The sequence below is a fragment of the Doryrhamphus excisus genome, linkage group LG12 (assembly GCF_037039965.1).
Source record: "Doryrhamphus excisus strain RoL-2023G ecotype Guam linkage group LG12, RoL_Dexc_Guam_v1.1, whole genome shotgun sequence".
Taxonomy (NCBI): domain Eukaryota; kingdom Metazoa; phylum Chordata; class Actinopteri; order Syngnathiformes; family Syngnathidae; genus Doryrhamphus; species Doryrhamphus excisus.
The window spans coordinates 11,415,974-11,439,701 of NC_136368.1; the positions used below are offsets into that span (position 1 = coordinate 11,415,974).

The window sequence follows — 23,728 nt, forward strand, 5'->3', positions numbered from 1 at the left end:
TCATTTTATTCAAGATTTGCTTTGTTGTGGTGAGAATAAATAGATTGCCGGAACCACAGACTGTCTAATTATTTTTATTCTACTATCATGACTTGCTACACTTAAATAGGAGCCACACACGTCCTTAACTATTTACAAGCTTGTTTTTATAGGAAGTCTGCTATTGCAAATTGTGTGGTGTTCTGATAAGTAGTACATAAGTACTGGAAATGCAACGATATGTCATGAGTGATGCTGTGCAGCAGGGGTTTCAGATGTAAAATACATATAAAATAATATGGTAATATTACAATGTAGTATAAATCAAGTAGTATACACTTAAATTGCAATTGTGTCTATTTTTGACACACGTCTTGCTCCTACCCTTCCAAACTCTCCTGCTAGCCTAACGTTGGTGTTTTCCACTGATTTCGGATCAACTTCTGCAATAAAATCGACAATGGGAATCATTAGATTAGATTCAACTCCAGAACCCTCTCTCTTTCATTGCCATGGTTTATTCCCCACAAAAGCTAGCAAGCTAAATGGACAATCCATCCATTAAACACATTAAAAACTACACAAATAGTGTGTAGAAATATAAGTAAATACTAGTAAAAGTGAACTTGATACACGGGAGGGGTATTGTAGACCAGTGAGGTAGTATAGAGTTAGATGGCATGTGAAATGAATTAAGTCCTGTAGCCTTCACTGTGGGAATGGAACTGGAGGAGTCTGAGCTCTGCTGTCCGTCTATTGTCCAATGGAGTGGGTGGGTGGGGTTGTCCGTGTTTGAGATCAGTTTGTCTAATATCCTCCTGTCTATCTCTGGTACAAATGTCCCAAACTGAGGGCTGATGGCTCGTTCGGGTTTCTGGATCCGTTTGTCCATTCGGTTTATGTCCTTTCTGCTGCTGCTGCTCCGCCATCAAACCACAGCAATAGCTTTGGCAGGGCATTGGCTACCACAAAGCTCTACCACAAAGACTGGTAGAAGGTCTCCAGGAGCTTGCTGCACACATTGAAAGGAAATGGAGTCTGCTCATGCATGTGTTCATGTGCTGTTTACTTTCCAAAAATTAAATGTTTGTGTTGTCAGACCACGGAGTATTGGGGGACTCTTGGGGATCATCAAGATTTTTTCTGGCAAAATTGAGACTAGCTTTAATGTTATTTTTGTTCAGTAATGTTTAATTATGGTGCCATCTTGTTTGGTCTAAAGACAGTGCCACTGAAGAAAAGACAGGAAGCTGGAGGTAGCAGAGATGAGGATGTTGAGGTGGGAGTGACCAGGATGGATAAGATCAGGAACAAGTACATCAGAGGGACATTACATGTTAGAGGCCTTGGAGATAAAGTCAGAGAAGCCAGACTGAGATGGTTCAGACATGTCCAGAGGAGAGATAGTGAATATATTGGTAGAAGGAGGCTGCGTTTAGAGCTGCCAGGTAGGAGGCGTAGAGGAAGACTAAAGAGGAGGTTTATGGATGTAGTGAAGGAGGACATGAGGGTAGTTGGTGTGAGAGAGACAGATGCAGAAGACAGGGTTGGATGAAGAAGATTGATTTGCTGTGGCGACCCCTGAAGGGAAAAGCCCAAATAGAAAGATGACGAAGAAGAGTGTTTTCTTATAATAAAAATAATAATAATACATTTTATTTGTATAGCGCTTTTCAAGATACTGAAAGACACTTTACAAAAGAATGAAGTTGAATAGAGCAAGTAAACAGAATGAAAGACACACCAAAATACAACATTCATTTTTTAATACACAGTTAAAAAAGCGGGGCGGGGCACAGCAGTCAGATATAAAAAGTTAGATATTAAAAACAGATTTAAAGAAGTGGGTTTTGAGTTGTTTTTTGAAGGTGGGAAGGTCAGGGCAAGCACGGAGTGAATGGAGCAAAGAGTTCCAGAGAGTGGGGGCAGCGATGAAGAAGGCTCTGTCTCCCCAGGTTCGGAGCTTGGTCGTACAGGGGAGTGCCAGGGGGTTGGAGTCTGAGGATGGAGGAGGTCTGTGAGATATGGGGGGGTCAGATCGTGGAGGGCTTTGTAGGTGATGAGAAGAATTTTGAAGTGAATGCGTTGGGGAACGGGAAGCCAGTGGAGGTTTTGGAGGACAGGGGTAATGTGTTGACGAGAGCGGGTGGAGGTGAGGAGGCGGGCAGCGGAGTTCTGAATATATTGTAGTTTGTTGAGGGTTTTGGAAGGTGTACCGTAGAGAATACTGTTGCAGTAGTCGATTCTGGAGGTGATGAATGCATGGATTAGGGATTCAGCGGCAGAGAATGTAAGTGATGGACAGAGTCCGGCTATGTTTTTAAGATGGAGTCATGAACACTGACTTTAACTGAGGCAAGTGAGGCCTGCAGTTATTTGGATGTTGTTATGGGGTCTAGATCAAGGACAAGATGATTCCCTTAGAAATTCCGGTCAACAGCGATGACCTCGTTGTTCTGGCGGTGATCATCGACAAGCACCTCAACAACAACAACCATGACCATGAGCGGTGCCAGGTATGTGGACGCGCCACACTGAACTGCACCCGGAGTGGACTCAGCAATCGCTGCCTTCCCAGCTGGTCATGGAGACCTTGTTGGCACCAGCCCATGCAGTTGAGAGACAATCGTCTCACATCGGCCAAGAGGAATCATCACAGCCAACTTCTACTTTGCCCTGACCCAGATCAATGTCATGTAGCATCCTGAGGCCAGCCGTTTACAGCTGCCAGGTACGCTCTCCTGGTGTGACAAAGATGTTGAAATCGGTGCTTTTATCAGCACTGGATAAGACAACTCCTTTATTGATGAAGCCTTTGTTAAAATCTATATCTATATCTATAACCTTTTCATCATTACCTAACTCTAAAGTAGTGTGCTGTCACCTGGCTTGCGTCACTCATTACATGCACTTTTTTTTTTGCTCTGTTTATCTGGTAACCACCAAGACAGCGTAAAGTTTCTCATTATCCCCTCTAGCTCCACTGCCATTGTATTAGGGCTTACTTGGCTTGTCAAACATAACCCCCGCATTGACTGGGCTAAAGCGTCCATTATAAATTGCAGCCTATTCTGCCATACGCGTTGTCTCAGGGGCGTGTGTCTTCGCCCCGTGGTCGCTCACGTAATTATCCCTGAAAGGATTGATCTCATTCTGGTCCCACTCTGTTTACCATGATCTCCAGGAGGTATTCAGGCTACGATCGGGCTGCATCACTCCCCCCATACCGCCCCTACAATTGTAGTATTGATCTCCTCCCAGGCGCAACTTTACCTTCCTCACGCCTGTACAATGTGTCTAAACCAGAGAGGGAGGTACTTGACGAGTACATTTCCTCCTCGCTCACATCAGATTCTTCACTCCTGCAATGATTGTCATGCATCTGGCCCATTCTAATCTAATTAGATTGTACTGAAATGACTGACACCCCTGCTGTAAAGCCACTGATGAGCTCCAGACGATTTCATGCTAAGGGCTGGAAAACAGTGTGGCCTGGTGTAGAGAACTGCAAACACTACAAATGTTGTGATGATGCATGCATGAATAATTCTATGTTATCTAGGTTAAAATGATGTGACACAAACAAATAGCCTGTGACATCAAACTGAAACTGTCTGCCTAAAATAATCCCCAGAATGTATTTTTGTGGGATTATATAATCCAAGTATTATAGCAATGGCTATAAATAACCCACCGGGGATGGCTGGAGTGTTGCTTGCAAGAGGAACAATAAAATAAGTTTTCTGCTGCTGGAATAGACCCCAAATAGTAAACCACAATGATAAAATATCACATCAATGCCCCCCTGTCAACATGATCTGTGAACGGAGGTGAAAGTTTTATCAGACGGATTATGTTCCAGAGAATGTTACGGGTGATTTAAAACCACTTTAATTGAAGGGTGCAAATAAAAAGGGATGAGAGGCTGCAGGATTGTCATTTGACAAAGTGGAACGACCCTCAGGACAAAAGTGTGTACTTCAAGGGCCATAAACAAGAACTGAGGCCAGTCCCACAGATGGTATAATGCTCTTGTTTATGATAAAATGCCTTCATGTGTAGCATCCACGCTGTATGCCAAACTTTCTCCAGAAAGGGCCACATACTGAAATGGCCACTTTCATATTTTGTAAAGTACTAAGAATTCATTCTAAATATTTTTTTACAGACCACAGCTGCACATGACAATTCTGAAGGTATGAAAAACTCATGATTATTTTTTCTCATAATATTACGAGTTTCCATCCATTTCCATCCAGTATGCTGGAGCCTATCCCAGCTGTCTTCAGGTGAGAGGCGGGATACACCCTGGACTGGTCACCAGCCAATCACAGGGCACATATAGACAAACAACCATTCACACTCACATTCATACCTATGGACAATTTGGAGTCACCAATTAACCTAGCATGTTTTTGGAATGTGGGAGGAAACCCACGCAAGCATGGGGAGAACATGCAAACTCCACACAGAGATGGCCGAGAGTGGAATCAAACTCGGGCCTACTAGCTGTGTGGCCTATTTTACTCAACCTAATGTGAGTGTGGTGTGAATGGTTGTTTGTCTATCTGTGCCCTGTGATTGGCTGGCGACCACCTCTTGCCTAAAGACAGCGAGGAAAGGCTCCATCACACCCGCGACCCTCATGAGGATAAGCGGTAGAAAATGAATGAATGAATGAATTTTAAAATTACAACTTTATCTTGTTTTGTTTTAATAATATTACAGCTTTATAGAAAGAACATATTTTTTGTATAATATTTCAACTCAAAGGCCTACATGTTGGTCACACATAACATTTATGTAAAATTACGACTTTTTCGTGTTCATTAGCAACCAAAATGAATGAAGACACACACTAACTCATCTTTGGTAATGAGATTCCAACACTACATGAGCACCTGCTTTGGGTTTTAATATCATCACTGCCTATTTCTCTCTTTTTAGTTCTGTTACACATTATCTATGCTTATTTGTCATCATACATCGAGGTTATATTTCCTTTGTTAGGTTTCAAATATGCCCTTCTGATGACGCACCGCCCAAATGAATACACACTTCAGCCTACTCACACGCGCATTATTACACTGTGACATTTCGTCAACTAGCGTGTGTGTGTCAAGTTGATCACGTCTATCAGCACTTGCTTATTAAAGTCAGCAGGGCTTTCAGCAGAGGTCTGCCACTTGCAGGTAATACCATACAATTAGCGGGGGATGAAAAGGCGCAGAGCTACATCACCGCTGGAGGTTCAAGAACAGGACTATTTTTGACGAGGATAGGTACAAAAAGCTATTTCCTTGCTTCGATATCAAGCAATTATGCACCACCATCTTCCATTACAAAACATGGTTTTAATATATTATTTTGTGTTTCATCAGAAACCAAATTTGACGGAAGTAATGATCAACAATTGGCTTCATTTCAGACCAAAGTGTTCATTCAACAGTTCATTGTGATAGCAAATGAGAATTGTTAATAAAATTAATAAACTTTTTTGTGCAAAGCTGTGTTAGTGAAGTTGTAGGTTTTCCGACATCAAAACCTGCAAGCTTTCTCAGAATACATTTTTAAAAATTATGCCTGTAGAAGAAATAGCGATGTATACACCAACAATGATAGCTTAAGACACATGTGGCCAAACTCTGACCCGGGGCCATTTATGGCCGGCAGCTAATTTTTTACTGGCCGGTAGCATCTCCTAAACATAAACATTGTATCAGCATATGCTACGTATATGCTTTGTCATCTATAACACAAAGTTAAGTATATTTAACTATACAGTGGAGCCTTCACAAAAAGTCCTTGTTAGCAACCTCTTAACTTGCAAATACATGGAAACCAGAACTACAAGTTAGCTCTGTCGCCCGTCTATGATGTCATCAGCGGTTGATTCTGTAGTTCTTTGCTAACACACACAGTTACAACAAAGTATTCACACAAAATGTGTGTTTACATGCATACAACACTTTTTTATGAATAACTAATGAGAAGAATCAACTTGGTTAGAATATGTTTTGGTTAGAGCCGTACCAATGATGCTAACCAAGGTTGCTGGACCTACAATGCATTGGATGTATAAATGTAAAAAAAAAAGCTAAAGAATATGAAATAAATTATTCTGTATGTGACTGGTTTCTGACGTTCTGTGTTTCAATGGTTTGTGGTTATGGAGGCGCTGCCATGAATTAGTTAAAATCATTCACCTATAAACACGAAACTCACTAGGCACTTAATCATATCTCCCAAGCGACAGTGAGCAAAAAAAAAAAAAAACAGGAAAGCCATCACAATGGAAGTAAAACTGAGCATTATAAAAAGCTCTGTTAATCAACTGTCGACTGAATGCTAATGAATGTAAGAGATGTTATAGAATCTGTGTGCTGTTACCAAGAGATATGGCAAGAGAGGCGGAAGTTATCCTTCCAGACTAGTTTGATTTCGGCAGCTTCAGATTCCTGACTCTTTTTGTCAAAACATTTGAAAATCAAACACAGTTTTCAATCAGTTTTTGCATAGCGACATAAAATTAACACCCACAAACCATGGATGAATATGGTTACGAAGTCATAGAAGAGGAGCCGACCGGCTTTACAAATGTACATTTTGTCTTTTCATGCACAGTAGCTGTCTGTTGCAGCTGCACCACTATGAAGACAAATAATAAAATGTGAAAGTTTCAGTGAGTTGAGAGATATACAGTAACTTCAGCAAATTCTTGAAGGTCAAAGCTGTTATCCGGAGACGAACCCTCTTTTAAAAGGATCATTTCTTTTTGACAAAGACAAGGATGCACTCAGGCACAAAGGAGCACGTCTATAAATGTCTAACAAGGACAGAGAACATGTGTGGATGGAAGTGTGAGTGTCAATCGATGGCCTCAGGAGGAATCTAGTCTATAGATGCAAGACTAAAACAGGATGTATACAATAAGAGAGCTAAAATTTGAAATGTCACAATCCTGGACATCTAAGCCAGATCTTAAGTAAGTGAATGACTGCATAAGGAAGAAAGCGATGGGATGATTTGGACAGAAAATAAATCAGCTATCCATATGTTATTTTTGTTAACTATTGGCCATGATAAAATGTCTAAAAGTTCTACTGCATATGACAGTATTGCCTTATTTTTGCAAAACAGTGTTTTATTTGTGACATGGCTCCAATGGCATCACATTAAAAGAAGTATAATGTGTTAATTAATTCACTACCCCAAGTTTGAGGCAAGGGCTGCTGTCTGAATCTGTACTGGTTGGTATCAGATTCTACTGTAGAACATGATCATTAATCTCTCTAAAGCCTCATAGATATACGCATGTGTTTGCCTGCCGGGCCGTGTTTTGGACACAATTTGAAACCGCCACACTTAATTCAAGGACAGATTTGATTTTCTGGAAGGGAGTGAGTTAGCAGTGTCCAAAATGTCAAAGCACTGCCCACAGCTACCAAAACCAAAACCCTCATTAACTCAAATTCTGCGGTGAAGGATTCACGGCGTAAGTGGCCAAGATTGTGCATTAACAAGCTAATGTTATGGGTATGTTTTCATTAACAGCGTTTGCACATCGGGTCTTTAGCTTCACACTTTCTATACAGAGAAAATCACATCTCTACTAATAAAGTGACTCCACTGCTGAGACTGTGAAGTATGGACAACATATATATTTACATTAGCACATTAATTGGAGTTACAAAACTGCACTTTTTTTATCATCCACAATCCTTATGTGAGACATGAACACATGTTTCTCTTCCCTGTGCGTTCTAAAGATATAAAAACTGATAAAAAGATGCAGCTAAGCATGCATATTATCCTATTTCACCTAAAAAGCCTTCTGAAAAAACCTCCAAATACTACGAACAACTATAGTTCATAAATTGCATATTAACCAGGATTCTCATTGGCATTGTTATGCTGAAGAACTACATTATTTGTGTAGTGACACCTCGTCTAGTCAGCTAGCGACTAGCTCCACTACATGACCTAAAGCAGGGGTCAGCAACCTTTATCATCAAAAGAGCCATTTTACCCCCACGCTCATTAAAGAAAAATAGACTGGAGCCACAACACATAATTTATAAACAATATCTTATAAACTTTTAATTTTACCAGTTTTAACAACAGAATGCAAGAAATTGCTGTTTCTCACCACATGTGAAGCATAAATGTAAGCCAGAGATGCTCAATGCTCAAGCTCATCCAATCACAAGTCAGAACTCAGCCACGATTCATTCAGGGTCTCACAGAAAGTCAGATTTTGAAAGAAAAAACCCTCATAAAAAAGATGCGTATTTTCCCCATTCGGGTGTTAAAAAAATACTTGAGCATTACGAAGGGAGCCACAACAAAGAGGCTTAAGCTCTGGAGCCGTGGGTTGCTGACCCCTGACCTAAAAGTAACACTACATATCGAAAATGGCGCCACTGCTGCTGTGTGTTTCAGTTTGGAAAAATTAACGCTAAGTGTGTCACATTCATTTCTATGTTGCTATTTGAAATCAATGCGCCCAGGAAGGAAGTTACGGTAATGCTTAAAAAAATAGGGCAAAATACTGTAAGTACTGCATGTTGTCATGAATGTGCTTGTTACTACACGGTCACAACGTGTATAGAAAATAGAGCTGTCAAAAACAGCACGTTAATGGCGGTCACTATTTTATTTAATTAATTGCATTAAAATTTTTAGCACGGCTGCACGCCAACTGAGTGGTTAGCACGCAAGCCTCACATCTAGGAGACTTGAGTTCGATTCCACCCTTGGGCATGCATGGGTTTTCTCCAGGTACTCCAAACTAACCTGTATTGTATTGTTCCACAAAATCAAGTATCCAAACAAAGCACCCTACAAGTGGCTGACTCAGTCTCCATGCGATAAATGCCTTCTAAAGATGATCTCAAATTCATATCATAACAACACAAACGTGCATGCGTGCTGTGTCAAACATCTACACGTTTATTGAGCTGACAAAGGACGTACTTGGTACAGAATTGCCGAGAGAATCAACAATAGTCTGTAAAACCTCATTGGTTTCAGTTTGACAGCTTGACACAGCGAGTTTGATCATCCTCTTGTCAAACCAATTGGTGTTGCCTGGCTGTCACTGTTAGCCTGCTAGCTTCTTGTCTTCCGACTTCCGAATGAGACTTTTTGACACAGTGGCAATTGGTTTTTAAAACAAATACGCAACGCAGTTAGTTTGGAGCTCACTTTTGTCCCACAGAGAAGTGGATATCATGTCCATATGGTACAATTTTGCATTATATTAATTGTGTCTTGTCCTCAAAATACTATTTGTATGTGTTTGTTTTTGTTTGTTGAAGAGATTGAATTCCATCTCTCATTGTCGTGATCAAAGTGCTGGCACTCATGACACTCTCTGTCCCCACGGCGGGATTTGCACTCATTTTGCACTCAATAAAAAGTGCATGGACACTGAGTCAGCCACTTGTAGGGTGCTTTGTTTGGATACTTGATTTTGTGGAACAATACAATACAGGACAAACAAACTGTACAAAAACCTAAACAGTACATGAAAACCGAAGCATTTTTTTTTTTGCAAAAAATTGTTGCCGGGCGGCACGGCGGTCAAGTGGTTAGCGCGCAGACCTCACAGCTAGGAGACCAGGGTTCAATTCCACCCTCGGCCATCTCTGTGTGGAGTTTTCATGTTCTCCCCGTGCATGTGTGGGTTTTCTCCGGGTACTCCGGTTTCCTCCCACATTCCAAAAACATGCTAGGTTAATTGGCGACTCCAAATTGTCCATAGGTATGAATGTGAGTGTGAATGGTTGTTTGTCTATATGTGCCCTGTGATTGGCTGGCCACCAGTCCAGGGTGTACCCCGCCTCTCGCCCGAAGACAGCTGGGATAGGCTCCAGCACCCCCCACGACCCTCGTGAGGAAAAAGCGGGAGAAAATGAATGAATGAATGAAATTGTTGGCAAAAATCAAATCATACAAAAAGTGGGATCTATGAAAACCTTGGTTTGACTCTTTAACAATGTTCTATCCGTATATGTAGGATGCATAGTTTAAATGTATTGAAATTATCAGGCATCTTTGGTTTTCAGTCATAAAAATATGGTCACCCTAACCTATTGTGTGTGCAAAAACTACAGTGAAACAACACTATTGATGCTTATGTTGACAACGCATCTACGTAAGTCAACCAACTTATCAAGTCCTTGTCCACTGTATTCTTATTATTACTTAAATAATCATGATAATACACCACTATGTACATCTGTGCAATACTTTGTTTTTTTTACATTCGGTATAGTTACTCCAGACTCCATTCACTGTGCAATATCTGATCAACCTCCATGTGCAATATTAAGGGCTCTAAATGCAATATACTAAGTTCTATGTGAAGTATTTCTATAATGCCTCATAATGCACTTTAACTCAAGATCTCAGTGTATAGACTGGTCATATATGTCATCTCGTTTCATATTATCTGCATACTGTAATTTGTATATAACTCTGGGAAAAACTTTTGTTTTTGTTAATTTTTTTAATACTTGGACTGTTTATATTGTTTATTTTTCTATAGTGTGTATTTTGTACTGCTTAACTGATTCTGAGGGACGAATAAAGGCATATCTTATCTTATCTTATCTCTAAAGGTTCCAGCTTGAGCCAACGCATATATATATATATATATATATATATATATATATATACAGTGAAGAAAATAAGTATTTGAACACCCTGCTATTTTGCTATTTCTCCCACTTAGAAATCATGGAGGGGTCTGAAATTTTCATCGTAGGTGCATGTCCACTGTGAGAGAGATAAACTAAAAAGAAAAATCCAGAAATCACAATGCATGATTTTTTAACAATTTATTTGTGTGATACAGCTGCAAATAAGTATTTGAACACCTGTGTATCATCTAGAATTCTGACCCTGAAAGACCTGTTAGTCTGCCCATTAGAAGTCCACCTGCACTCCATGTATCATCCTGAATCAGATGCACCTGTTTGAGGTCGTTAGCTGCATAAAGACACCTGTCCACCCCATACAATCAGTAAGACTTTAACTTGTAACATGGCGAAGACCAAAGAGCTGTCCAAAGACACCAGAGACAAAATTGTACACCTCCACAAGGCTGGAAAGGGCTACGGAGCAATTACCAAGCAGCTTGGTGAAAAAAGGTCCACTGTTGGAGCTATCATTAGAAAATGGAAGAAGCTAAACATGACGGTCAATCTCAATCGGAGTGGAGCCCCATGCAAGATATCACCTCGTGGGGTCTCAATGATTCTAAGAAAGGTGAGGAATCAGCCCAGAACTACACGACAGGACTTGGTCAATGACCTGAAAAGAGCTGGGACCACCGTTTCCAAGGTTACTGTAGGTAATACACTAAGACGTCATGATGTGAAATCATGCATGGCACGAAAGGTTCCCCTGCTTAAACCAGCACATGTCAAGGCCCGTCTTAAGTTTGCATATGACCATTTGGATGATACAGAGGAGTCATGGGAGAAAGTTTTATGGTCAGATGAGACCAAAATAGAACTTTTTGGTCATAATTCCAATAAGCGTGTTTGGAGGAAGAAGAATGAAGAGTACAATCCGAAGAACACCATCCCTACTGTGAAGCATGGGGGTGGTAGCATCATGCTTTGGGGGTGTTTTTCTGCACATGGGACAGGACGAGTGCACTGCATTAAAGAGAGGATGACTGGGGCCGTGTATTGTGAGATTTTGGGGAACAACCTCCTTCCCTCTGTCAGAGCATTGAAGATGGGTCGTGGCTGGGTCTTCCAACACGACAACGACCCGAAGCACACAGCCAGGAAAACCAAGGAGTGGCTCCGTAAGAAGCATATCAAGGTTCTAGCATGGCCCAGCCAGTCTCCAGACCTGAACCCAATCGAAAATCTTTGGAGGGAGCTCAAACTCCGTGTTTCTCAGCGACAGCCCAGAAACCTGACTGATCTAGAGAAGATCTGTGTGGAGGAGTGGGCCAAGATCCCTCCTGCAGTGTGTGCAAACCTGGTGAAAAACTACAGGAAACGTTTGACCTCTGTAATAGCAAACAAAGGCTACTGTACCAAATATTAACATTCATTTTCTCAGGTGTTCAAATACTTATTAGCAGCTGTATCACACAAATAAATTGTTAAAAAATCATGCATTGTGATTTCTGGATTTTTCTTTTTAGTTTATCTCTCTCACAGTGGACATGCACCTACGATGAAAATTTCAGACCCCTCCATGATTTCTAAGTGGGAGAAATAGCAAAATAGCAGGGTGTTCAAATACTTATTTTCTTCACTGTATATATATATATATATATATATATATATATATATATATATATATATATATACGTATATATATATATACGTATATATATACGTATATACATCAACCACTTTTGTTAACATAAAATCTGAGACCTTAATGGGGTAATTTCTATGTACTACAACTACCAAATGCAGCGTGGAGGGTACGACTTTGCTGCCGTTTATCTGTTTGTGTTCTAAATACCTCAAAAAGTTTTGAATAGATTTAGATGAAATTTTACTTTTAGGGGTGATCTGGATCAGCATCTGGATCCAGCAATGTTTGTAAAGCATTTACTCATGTTTCTGGGAAATGTCAGAAATGGTTACGTTCGGTTATGCAGACAACCACTTATTTGATGTGTGTCAGTCAAACTGAGGGGCGTCAAATTCAATTTTAGATATTTTATTTATATGACAGAATTTTGGAGAGTTGACAAAACAAAGTTGACTTTCAAAAACAAGCGAGGGTTTTAAAAAGGACCGTATATTCCAAAAACCAACAACTTGGGTGGTGAATAATGTTTGTCTATGGTTGTAAATTTGAAACAATAATGGTGGAACACAGGGATCTGGTTGCATGACCTTAGTAATAATTTCCCGTCCATCCATTGGGATTCTACCACATATCCTGTTCAAGGTCACAGGAAGCTGTAACATACCCCATCTGACTACACTGGCACACATGCATGCTATTCTCATGTAGAGCTGCAACAATTAATCACTGATTAACTATCTGACAACTCATTTATTCATTCATTTTCTACTGCTTTTTCCTCACAAGGGTCACGGGGGGGTGCTGGAGCCCATCCCAGCTGCCCTGGGGCGAGAGGTGGGGTACACCCTGGACTGGTGGCCAGCCAATCACAGGGCACATATAGACAACCATTCACACTCACATTCATACCTATGGACAATTTGGAGTCGCCAATTAACCTAGCCGTAGTACCCGGAGAAAACCTGTGTGCTAACCATGTTTTTGGAATGTGGGAGGAAACCGGAGTACCCGGACCCACGCATGCACGGGTAGAACATGCAAACTCCACACAGAGATGGCCGAGGGTGGAATTGAACCCTGCTCTCCTAGCTGTGAGGTCTGCGACCAGACCACTCGACCGCCGTGCCAACCTATCTGACTATGATTTTGGTATTTCATTAATTGTTTTTTGATTAAAAAAAATTTAAGTATCCTTTTATATTATCCTAGTAATACTTTTTTATTTTCCTTAGTCAGCCATGAAAGCAGACCCATTATCTTTGTGTTTTAGGCAAAAAAGATATTGACAGACCAATTATGCGATTAATCGAAACATCAAAGCGTCAGATTAATCAATTAACAAAGTATTCATTAGTTTCATCCCTACTTGCATGACATGTAAAGTACAGCTCTCAGTCATTCATGCCGCTCATATGGACAGGGATTGTTTTGTGTTTTCTGTAAACCTTCTAACAAAGAAAAGAAGATGGTTCTTGTATCTCCTCTATTAGGAGGGAGAAAGATGGTTCATTTCAGTATGGTATCACCGACGTCTGATTAGACCCAGTAATAACACTGGCATACTTTGCAACAATCCGTGGTGAGGAAACAGTGGGAGGGTAATAAATGAACACAGAGGGGGCCAAATTAATCCTGTCCCTTTCTTCATCCATAAATCAACATGATATCACAGATGCTGATTATAAGACAGCGCTAGGGTTCAGCCGCAAGAATAATCTGTCTTGGTTAAACCACGATTAACACAATCCAATGAACTCATTTTAGACTACTTCCTGTCTCTGACCGTTTATTTTCGTAATAATCTTCTGTCTTTGTCTCTCCAGGCATCACTCTGTCGTTGCAATAACGGGAGTTGTGTTGTTCCTTCCCCCCCCCCCCCCTCCACCCCCACTCCCTCCTGCCCTGTGTCGAACCAAGTGTCAAATTTTCCTCACATACTCAGATTACAACCTTAATCTGTTTACACAGTGCTTGCCATTACATGCTTGGGAAAGTGTTGAGGGTTTTTGCAATAGTATACTGTATACTGTATACTGTATACTGTATACTGTATACTGTATACTGTATACTGTATACTAGCACTTCTACTGCTGCTGGTTCCACACAGGATTATTTTCTTATGGCTTTTAACAACCTAATACCCGCATTGTATAATTAGTCCAATTTTCATCAGTGTGTGTGCTGTGTTTGCTTGTCTGCATCCATGCATAACATATTCTTTTCTGCAGTGTGGTACAAGGGAAAGGGCTTTTTGGGAATGTGGCTGTAGCTAACTGATCTCACAAAATCACAAATGTGTTCTATGATGTATTTTGTATTTATACGTGTTTCCTAAATGCATCTTTGCTTCATTTCATACAGAATCATATTTCATGTGTACGTTTTTTGTGCTGATAATGATATCGATGCACTACATTTGTGCTGAATGAGCCCAGAATGGTTTGTTTTCATACTTTGCACTCTCTTCTTATGTGGATGTTTGTGCAATATAGAAAAGTGCCGCTTTCCAGATATAATCATTATTTAATTAGATTCTTGTTTGTGAATCCTGACGATCATGTTATTTTAGTTGACTATTGGTCATGATTTCTTTAATGATTATTTTGTTTAGACAAAATGTTTTAATTAAATATGGCACTTTTTCTGCAACTTAGAATGCAATTTACAATATTTATCCAAGTGTCATCAGAGTAAAAGAAGCATAAAGCATTCATTACATGATAATGTGACCTGACCTTAGTTTAAGGGATGAACCTTGATGAGGCCTTTTTCGTTATTGGCTGATATCGGTATTGGTAATGAAGTGCTGGACAATATCAGTATATCGGATATCAGGAAGAAAACCAATATGGAGCATCTCTTCTTAATACGGCAACGCTGACTGGAGTCAAGTCCTCCACCATCTGATGTGACCAGATGGCAAGTGGTTTGGGATCATCTAAAGTGGAAAAGTCCTCTCACAAACAGATGGTAAAACGTGATGCCAAAGGTTTGGTAGAAAAAAAAGCAACAATACCAAGTTTCCAGTAGTATTAACACAAAGTAATTCAAAGTAACAAACTAGAGTGACCAAAAATCCAAGTTTATAGGATTTACAGAAAGTGTGCAATAATTATTTCCAAAAAATTTGGGCACCCCAACAGACACAAAAAAAGACATCAATATTTAGTAGATCCTCCTTTTGCAGAAATAAATGCTTCCTAGTATATCTTCCAAGGAGGTCTGGATTCTGGCTGAAGGTATTTATGACCATTCTTTTCTGCAGTTGAGTCTGGTCTGATGGTTTCCAAGCATGCACGGCCCACTTTAAATCACACCACAGGTTTTCAATAATATTTAGGTCTGGGGACTGAGATGTACATAATATCCAGCCCTGGCGCAACGTCATCTTTGTCACATGGTACAGAGAGCAAATGATAAATTGTAAATGGGCAACCATGTAGAGACAGAAATTACACGCCGTCGTATAATAACATTGATAATCTATCGCTTTTTAGTTAGTTTAATAAAAGAACGCTGGTTCCTCGTGAAAAGTATCCTTAAATTCACTTGGCTGACTTTGATGCAATCAGCGTGGGTTTCAGTGACAGTGTGAATGAGAGTGTGAATGATTGTCTCTCTGGGCCCTGGGATTGGCTGGCAACCCATCCTGGGTTTGAAGTCTATAGAAAGATGGATACAAAGATGGATGAATGTCCTTTTCTAATTGTCAGTGTGGCCCTTTGCAGGGAAAACATTGTTAATGTATCTGAAACAATACCCTTGGCTAGGATTCTCACCAACTATGAACACATTCATGGTATAATAAATAATGTTAAATGAACGTATGTTGCGTGTATGTAAACTAGACAACTAGGAAAGCGGTTGTCATGTATGACATGTGGTCAAACGGCTATTGTTCTGTGACAGCAGTAGTGACAGTTTATTGGCAGTTACATATTAGCCTTCCGTCAGAACAGGCGAGAGGCAGCAACAGAAGTGGCAAACAAATGCAAATGGAATCAGTTGTAATGAACTGCAGCTGCCGTGGCTTCCATACAGAAAATGTGTAGTTTCAAGCCAATTGAGCTTCTATTCTAATGCTATGCATCATTGCTGTATGTTGCTGTGTGTTTCGCTTCATCAAAAATGATGTGTAGGTGAATACTAATGTGAGAGTAAAAATATGAGTATTTCACTCATGTGACACAGTTGTGTCAACACGGAAACAAAAACATCCCATCTCTTGAGTGCTTTAATGCTTGACTAAAAAAATTAATATATTCATTTAGCAAGTATATTATAAATTGGTATGCAAATATGTGAGTAATATATTCCTTCAATAACTGTGCAAGCCATGAAAACAGTGGTATAAGTGGTATAACATGACTCTACACTATTGTATTTGTTCTGGGGTGCTTCTGTGCAGTGTTTTAAGGGGATTAGTGAGTGGGAGACACTAACAATCTTTTATCTGCATATGAAGTACATGCAGTGCTGGCTTTTTCTCTGTGGAAATACAGCAATGACAAGCAGCTTCCAACGAGAGCAGACCCCACCCCTTCAAGATGCAGTGGTGCATCCCATATGACATTTTTATGCATTTTATTGTCTGGTTGGCAAGAATAATGATGTCACACTTACAATGAAGACATTCTACAGGCTGTAGAAAGTCTTGGTGTATAATAAATGTTTCTGCAGAAACTTTCAGGGACCATGAGCCAAGTGAATGAAGAACTCGATTCTTCATTCACTCGATTCGAGTTGGGTGCCACAGCGTGCACGCGCAAAAAATAAACTTCACATAGAGATTTCCAAAGACATCCCACAGACATAAGCAAACATCTCATTCACTTGTCGGCACCCTGACACCGGCACTGGCAAGTGAGACTATTGAGTTTTTGGTTTGTGAGGGCATAGGTTCTTTGCTGGATGGGCAGCTCAGACAGGAACAGGAAGTAGAGAGGTGGGTTGATTTGAAACAAGGATTCATTCATTCATTCATTTTCTACCGCTTTTCCTCACGAGGGTCGCGGGGGGTGCTGGAGCCTATCCCAGCTGTCTTCGGGCGAGAGGACCCTGGACTGGTCGCCGGCCAATCACAGGGCACATATAGACAAACAACAATTCACACTCACATTCATACCTATGGACAATTTGGAGTCACCAATTAACCTAGCATGTTTTTGGAATGTGGGAGGAAACCGGAGTACCCGGAGAAAACCCACGCATGCACGGGGAGAACATGCAAACTCCACACAGAGATGGCCGAGGGTGGAATTGAACCCTGGTCTGTGCGCTAACCACTAGACCGCCGTGCCGCCCGAAACAAGGATTCCAAAGGGTTAATTCATTGATACAAATGCAGCTTGAATAACAGTTGTACATTTAATGCCATGATACCGAGTTTCCTTTTTAATTGCAGCATCCAGCCCATGGCACTGTCTCCTGCCCACTTTTCCTTCACAAAGCCAAACAAGCAAGTGTGTCATGTGGGACTTTGTTGTGAGAGTAATATGTGGTATGTTGCAAAACATAAAAAGCTTTAGTTAGGTGCAGCATTTGGGGGACGGGCACTTGGCAGTTTTCACGGCTCTTAATATGATCATCGGTTGGGTGGCTGCGAATTAGGTGGATTCGTGGGACTGGATGGCTGGCGATGGAGGACATTGAGTGCTGCTGGAGCGCCATCAAGGTGTTCTAGCATCCAAATTCTCCTGAAAAAAGGTGTCTGATCCTCAAACTTTCACCAGTGATTTCAAATAGTGTGAGATGAAGATACCAGAACACAAACACATTGGTTTTGTTTGGCTATGAAATGTTACAAAAATGAGTAACTCTCACAAGAAACAACGAATATAGAGAATTTACGATTGTACGCCCCAACTATTTGATTTGCTTGTTACTTCATATGAATGTGCTTGCACATCTCTAACACAATCTAGCGCATATTTGTTGGACTGTATATGCTCACTCTTTCATGGTGTGTGTGTGTGTGTGTGTGTGTGTGTGTGTGTGTGTGTGTGTGTGTGTGACAAGCTCTCGTTTCTCACTGAAAGGGCAGCACATGTGTATTTGTCACATAATTGGAATGTCCCCTTTACTCAATGAATGTTACACTACGGACACCAACACAGGAACCACACACACATTTCTCTCCTTCACATACACACACACACACACACACATCCATACAAAGAGAGTCCCAAACATGCACACATGCTTCACTAAACTACAGAGCCACATCCCCGCCGCTCATTAGCTGCTCAGGCGTGATAATGAAAAACAGGGCGACTGAAGACAGAAGTATACGTACACACATGGTTGGCATTCACACAGAAACAATCACAAACAGAATAATGAAAAGACAAGGAAAAACACGGTTGAACATAAAAAGGGCTCAGAGGCTATTCACCTTCACATTGCTAATCAGGAACACAGGATAGTTCTTTTTTTGAGTAGACTGCTCTCCTATTACTTGAGAGGAAAGTGATATATGGTGTTGGAGCGTCACACACCAGCCTCAGGTAATCACTGATATGAGTGTTAAACTGTCCTGATTCGCCAGTGGCTAACAAGACTGACTATAACTGCGATCGATCTGGGTTTAAACACAAAAGTGGATTATTCATCTTCCTGCTGGTGGACTGCAAATACAACAAGTAGCAGAAGACCTTGAAAAACTACACACGTCTTTTTTTTTCAATATGCATTGTAACGATTAAATCCTTCACTGTAAATATAACAGAAGCGTTCGTCCATCCATTTTCAATAACCATCACACGGCATCTGTGAGAAGAGTCTTAACCACAAAAGATGTTTTTAAAGGCCTTGTCTACTTCAATGACACACAATTCATGCTATTTGGAATTTGTATGACGGCATCAAACATGATTAAAAGGTGGAAGAAAGTTTTATTTTCTGATGAGAAACAATGTGACCTTGACCCTACTTTGAGCCTACTTGTGATGTTTTTCTCTTTCCTTCAATGGAAGAATTGAGCTTCAGGTTGTGCAGGGTCGTCAAACGGCTGACAGATAAGTGTAAATGTTGCAGGGGGCATGTTTACAAAAATGGAGTTCCACACAGTGGATGTCCTCCATGAAGGCAACTTCACCATTTGGAATCCTTTTTTTTATATTTGATTTCTATCTGGGGAGGGGGGGGGTCTTTTTATTAGCTATGGTCTGAAAAGCCTGTTTCAGTTTCATGTTATTGCTCAAAAAAAGTTTTGTCTCCCTCTATTTTTACATGTTAAAGCTTTACTTGGAACCACCTTAAGATCCAACACTGCAAATTGAATATTTTTGAAATTCTTCAATTTGTCTGAAAATGAGGGTGCACAGCGTTTTTAATCACAACTTCAATTCACTCTCATTTTATAGTTGGTTACCAGTGGATGACAACAATATGGTAAATAATTTTGATATTGCTTTTTTCGAATGCACTGATGAACATGTACACATCGTAAATGTGTGCTAATGTTCTCACTAGATGGACGATGCTTCCTAAAGCGAAAGAAGTTGGCAGGATGAAAGAGATAAGCGATGACAGGAGGGATTATTTAATATTTCACACCTTGTTCACACCTACAATATCTAATCACCCAGTGTCCTGTGGGCAGTTCTCTTATACACACAAATGAACGCACACGTACGCACACACAATGAAAACTTTCAGCAAATCTCCTCTCTTTTCACGCTGCTGCTCCACCTTCACTTATGAATGGCCATTATTCATTGGATGACTCCGGTTCTCTGCTGTTCCATGAGACCGCAGGAGAGTAAGCTGTCCACTGTTAAAATTTTACTTTAAACATTGCAGGAGTATTGGCTTCATATGATAACAGGTTATTCTGTACTGTAATATATTGATTATTGTTAATTTTTTTATTCATCTACTATTTTTAAATGTATAGAAACAAAAGCTGCAACAATTAATCGATGAATCAAAGATTAATGATTATGAGTATGGCCATGATCTAATCTCGTGGCATCTCCTTTAACTGAGAACTACTACGAAATGTTAAATACTGTTCCATGTGCGAGTTTGTGAGGAAAATGACAACGAACTATAAGTGAATTCACATCAACCTTGCCAACACATTGGAAATCGCAGGCGATCTTTGCTCAATATGATATACTGACTCACTGTGTCATCTTACACAGAACGCTAAAATCATCACACAGCAACTTAACACTCAAAATGTAGCTATGAAATATACTTCATCTTAAACAACAATTTTAACTTCTTCCCATAATGCATTGTGTCCCAACAATGCATTTCATTCAAAGCGTTTCAAAGCTCATTAATTCCGGCTCCTCTGGCTCCCTCTAGTGGACAGACGGGTACCAACTGGAGTGGTTGTAATTTAAAAGGAAGAAAAAAGATGCGAATAAATGTTCTGATCGTCATTTCCGACAGTACTTGATCTGGAACAATACAGTGTCAAAATTTGCCACCTCAGGAAATAAATACGCATACATAGTATACTTATTGAAGTGTAATGATGAAAATATTTGTTTTTAGACGCAGCCTTTGTTTGGGACATACAGTAGCTACTCTGCACAGTGGAAACATTTTTTACTACACAACTGGACAAAAAACATAACAAAGAAGGAATAATTATGAATCTTGTCTTAGCATTTCTGTTCTATATTCATCACTGTTTTATAATGATGAATCTTCAGTCGTCGGCTTATATACATTGAAATGGCCGACTTTAATGGGTTAGTCACCCCATAGTCCCATTTACGCTGATTTTACCCAATATAGTACAGATAATAACAGAAAGTGCTAGGGGAGCTGAGTGGGGGTAGACAAAAAGTATTTAAATTTACCATGGCGTTGGTTACAGCCATTGTTCAGTTGTCCATTTTTATTCTTGAAAATGTTTAATTTATTCAAAAAATACATAACATTTGATTGAATATGTGTATGCTTTGACTAGTAATAAGCCGTATTCAACCTCAAAACAGCAGGATTCATTAATTCATATCTTTTAGAGTGAGTCCTAAAATGAAGTCATGAAATTCAAAGTGCACAGTGGCGAGGGATTACTGCACTTTCCGCCTCTTCCTGGACAAAGTGGCTAACACTGAGGTATACTTGCTGTGGGGGCAAGGGAAAGGCTCCAAATGTGTATTCCTTTGATGAAGGAATTAAGACTTTGGTGCTTGGCAGAGTCAAAGTCTTTAGGAGGCACACACAAGATCTTATTAAATGTCTTTCGAAGAATGTTGCTTGCAGATTTCTTTGAAATGTCATTCTGCCAATTCATCTGCCAATGTCACAACCAGTAAGAAGCAATGCAGCTGCATATGTACATTTCTTTTCTTTACACTCCAATTTGATCTGAATATAAATACCTTTTCTTATGATATTTTTTAAAAATCTGATGCACAAAAATAGTCACTTAATATATGTATTGGATTTAATTTATTTTGAAAAAGTCATTCTGCAGGTAAATATGTATAAAAACAGCCATTTGCATGAATGATACAAACAAAACGTGCACAAACAATCCATATACTAAATATAAAGGTGCAATGTAAGGTGAACTGTATGATGCATAGATATGCATCTAATCAAAATATACCTACTGGAAGTTCTGCATGTCTTTTTTTGTTTGCGTGCAATTAGTGTAGTCACGATACACGGGAGTGCAGTGACAGTGCTGTGTTGGAGACTCACCCACGATGAGCCACAGGAGCGCCTGTCTCTGCTGGGCTACCCTGATCTGCACCACCATCCTCCTGCAAGGTCTCCTGACTCAACTTAGTGGAGGGCAGGCCAACTCACTGGAGCTCAAAGAGTGCTGGTGGACACCAATAAAGACACGGCCAGGTCCACGGAGTTGTGTCCCAACAGTGCGAGCGTCTTTCAGCCTGCAGAGCAAACTCTCCGTCGTGCCTCAAAGCCAATGTGAGTGAAGCTGATGGCGGTCATGCAGTCAATAATGGCAGATGAAGTTGCTGCGGTCTTGTGTACCTTCCGCCCCATGGAAGCTTCATGAGGTGTTGGAAAGTGTGCACCGCGCCGTGGGACGCACTTCAGACCGTCGGTGCTGCTACAGAGTGTACAGAATGTGCGCGCGCCTGTGTGTGTCCTTTCCGTGAGGACACGGCGCTGGGTGGGCGGGGGCGGTGGGGGCACAGGGGAGACCCAAACATAGCAATTACTGCACAGGGAGCGGGGTGAGGGGGGGGCAGATGAGGGAGTTAGTGGATTCCACCCACTCCCCCACAGACTGTCAACTTTACAAGTACTTGTTTTGGCTGTAGAGTTGATATGCGGATATTAAACTTGACAAAAAGACAATCTGAATAAAGTTGAATTTTGTATGGGGTTGTGCACTGAACACTTGCAGGTTAAAAACAGGTGCATGTTGTATTGAAATTCTATTGTCAGTCACTGCCCTCTACTGGCCATATGGAGAAGTGCAGTAAGAGGGTGTCCAAAGTTTTCACAACGAGAGCCGCTTCAGGCTCAAGGTAAGATATGTTACGCAGGCCAATTGGATATTTTACATTTTGTAAACCAACCTACGAGTTACATATATATTTCAAGAAAAAAAGAGGCGGGGTACACCCTGTCTGGTCGCCAGCCAATCACAGGGCACATGTAGACAAACAACCATTCACACTCATATTCATACCTATGGACAATTTGGAGTCGCCAATTAACCTAGCATGTTTTTGGAATGTGGGAGGAAACTGGAGTACCCGGAGAAAACCCACACATGCAAACGCCACACAGAGATGCCCGAAGGTGGAATCAAACTCGGGTCTCCTAGCTGTGTTGCATGCACGCTAACCGCCCTCCACCATGAAGCTGTCCCTCATCCAATAAAAGATAAAATTAGAAATAAAAGCCTTGCAAAATACTTTTAGAATAATTTGACATGGTTATAGATAAATTTGCAATGTGATTTCTAATATTTTACTTTTTTAAAAACAACTCAAAACTTCAATGCAATTTATTGACGGTCCCTAGTGTAAGCAACCAGCAGTTACTGTCGAGCTCCCCACACAATGACACAGCAGCCCAGGCACAGTTGGGGTAACTACCGCTGTATCTACAGTCCAAAGTGAAACTTGCTTCACCATGGTATACCACGGACATGTCTGCATGGTGGTTTTGTGTTTTCTTCTTCTTGCGGGTGGCGGTAGTCAAGTGGCAACCAGCTTTGAGGCGCATTACAGCACCAAGCATGTTGGAGCATGGCCTAGAGTTACGAACTTCATACGGTAACTGGATCGGCTTCATCTTGTGGCGGAAGCCAATATTAAAAGATCTTCAAAAATACATAATGGAATACATCAAACTGACAGTTTTCACGGGAAGTACAAAATCCAAAGAAATACAGCTGAATAGGTGAAGATTCTGGAAGAACTAGAACACTTTCTGTGCTGGTTATTGTGTGTAACTGCTCTATAGGAGTTCACAACTCAATACAAAGGGCCGAAAAATTAGC

The 23,728-nt window shown here is 40.6% G+C and overlaps 1 protein-coding gene across 1 annotated transcript in view; it reads right to left on the reverse strand.

Moving 5' to 3' along the window:
• The window catches only part of LOC131136089 (receptor activity-modifying protein 1-like), a 44,589-nt gene extending 22,251 nt beyond the window's left edge, over positions 1-22,338 (reverse strand). The window contains exon 1 of the mRNA XM_058082589.2: positions 21,946-22,338. Coding sequence (XP_057938572.2) covers positions 21,946-22,003 — 58 coding nt within the window. The 5' untranslated portion in view covers positions 22,004-22,338. The remainder of the gene's footprint in view (positions 1-21,945) is intronic.
• Positions 22,339-23,728: the final 1,390 nt, after the last annotated feature.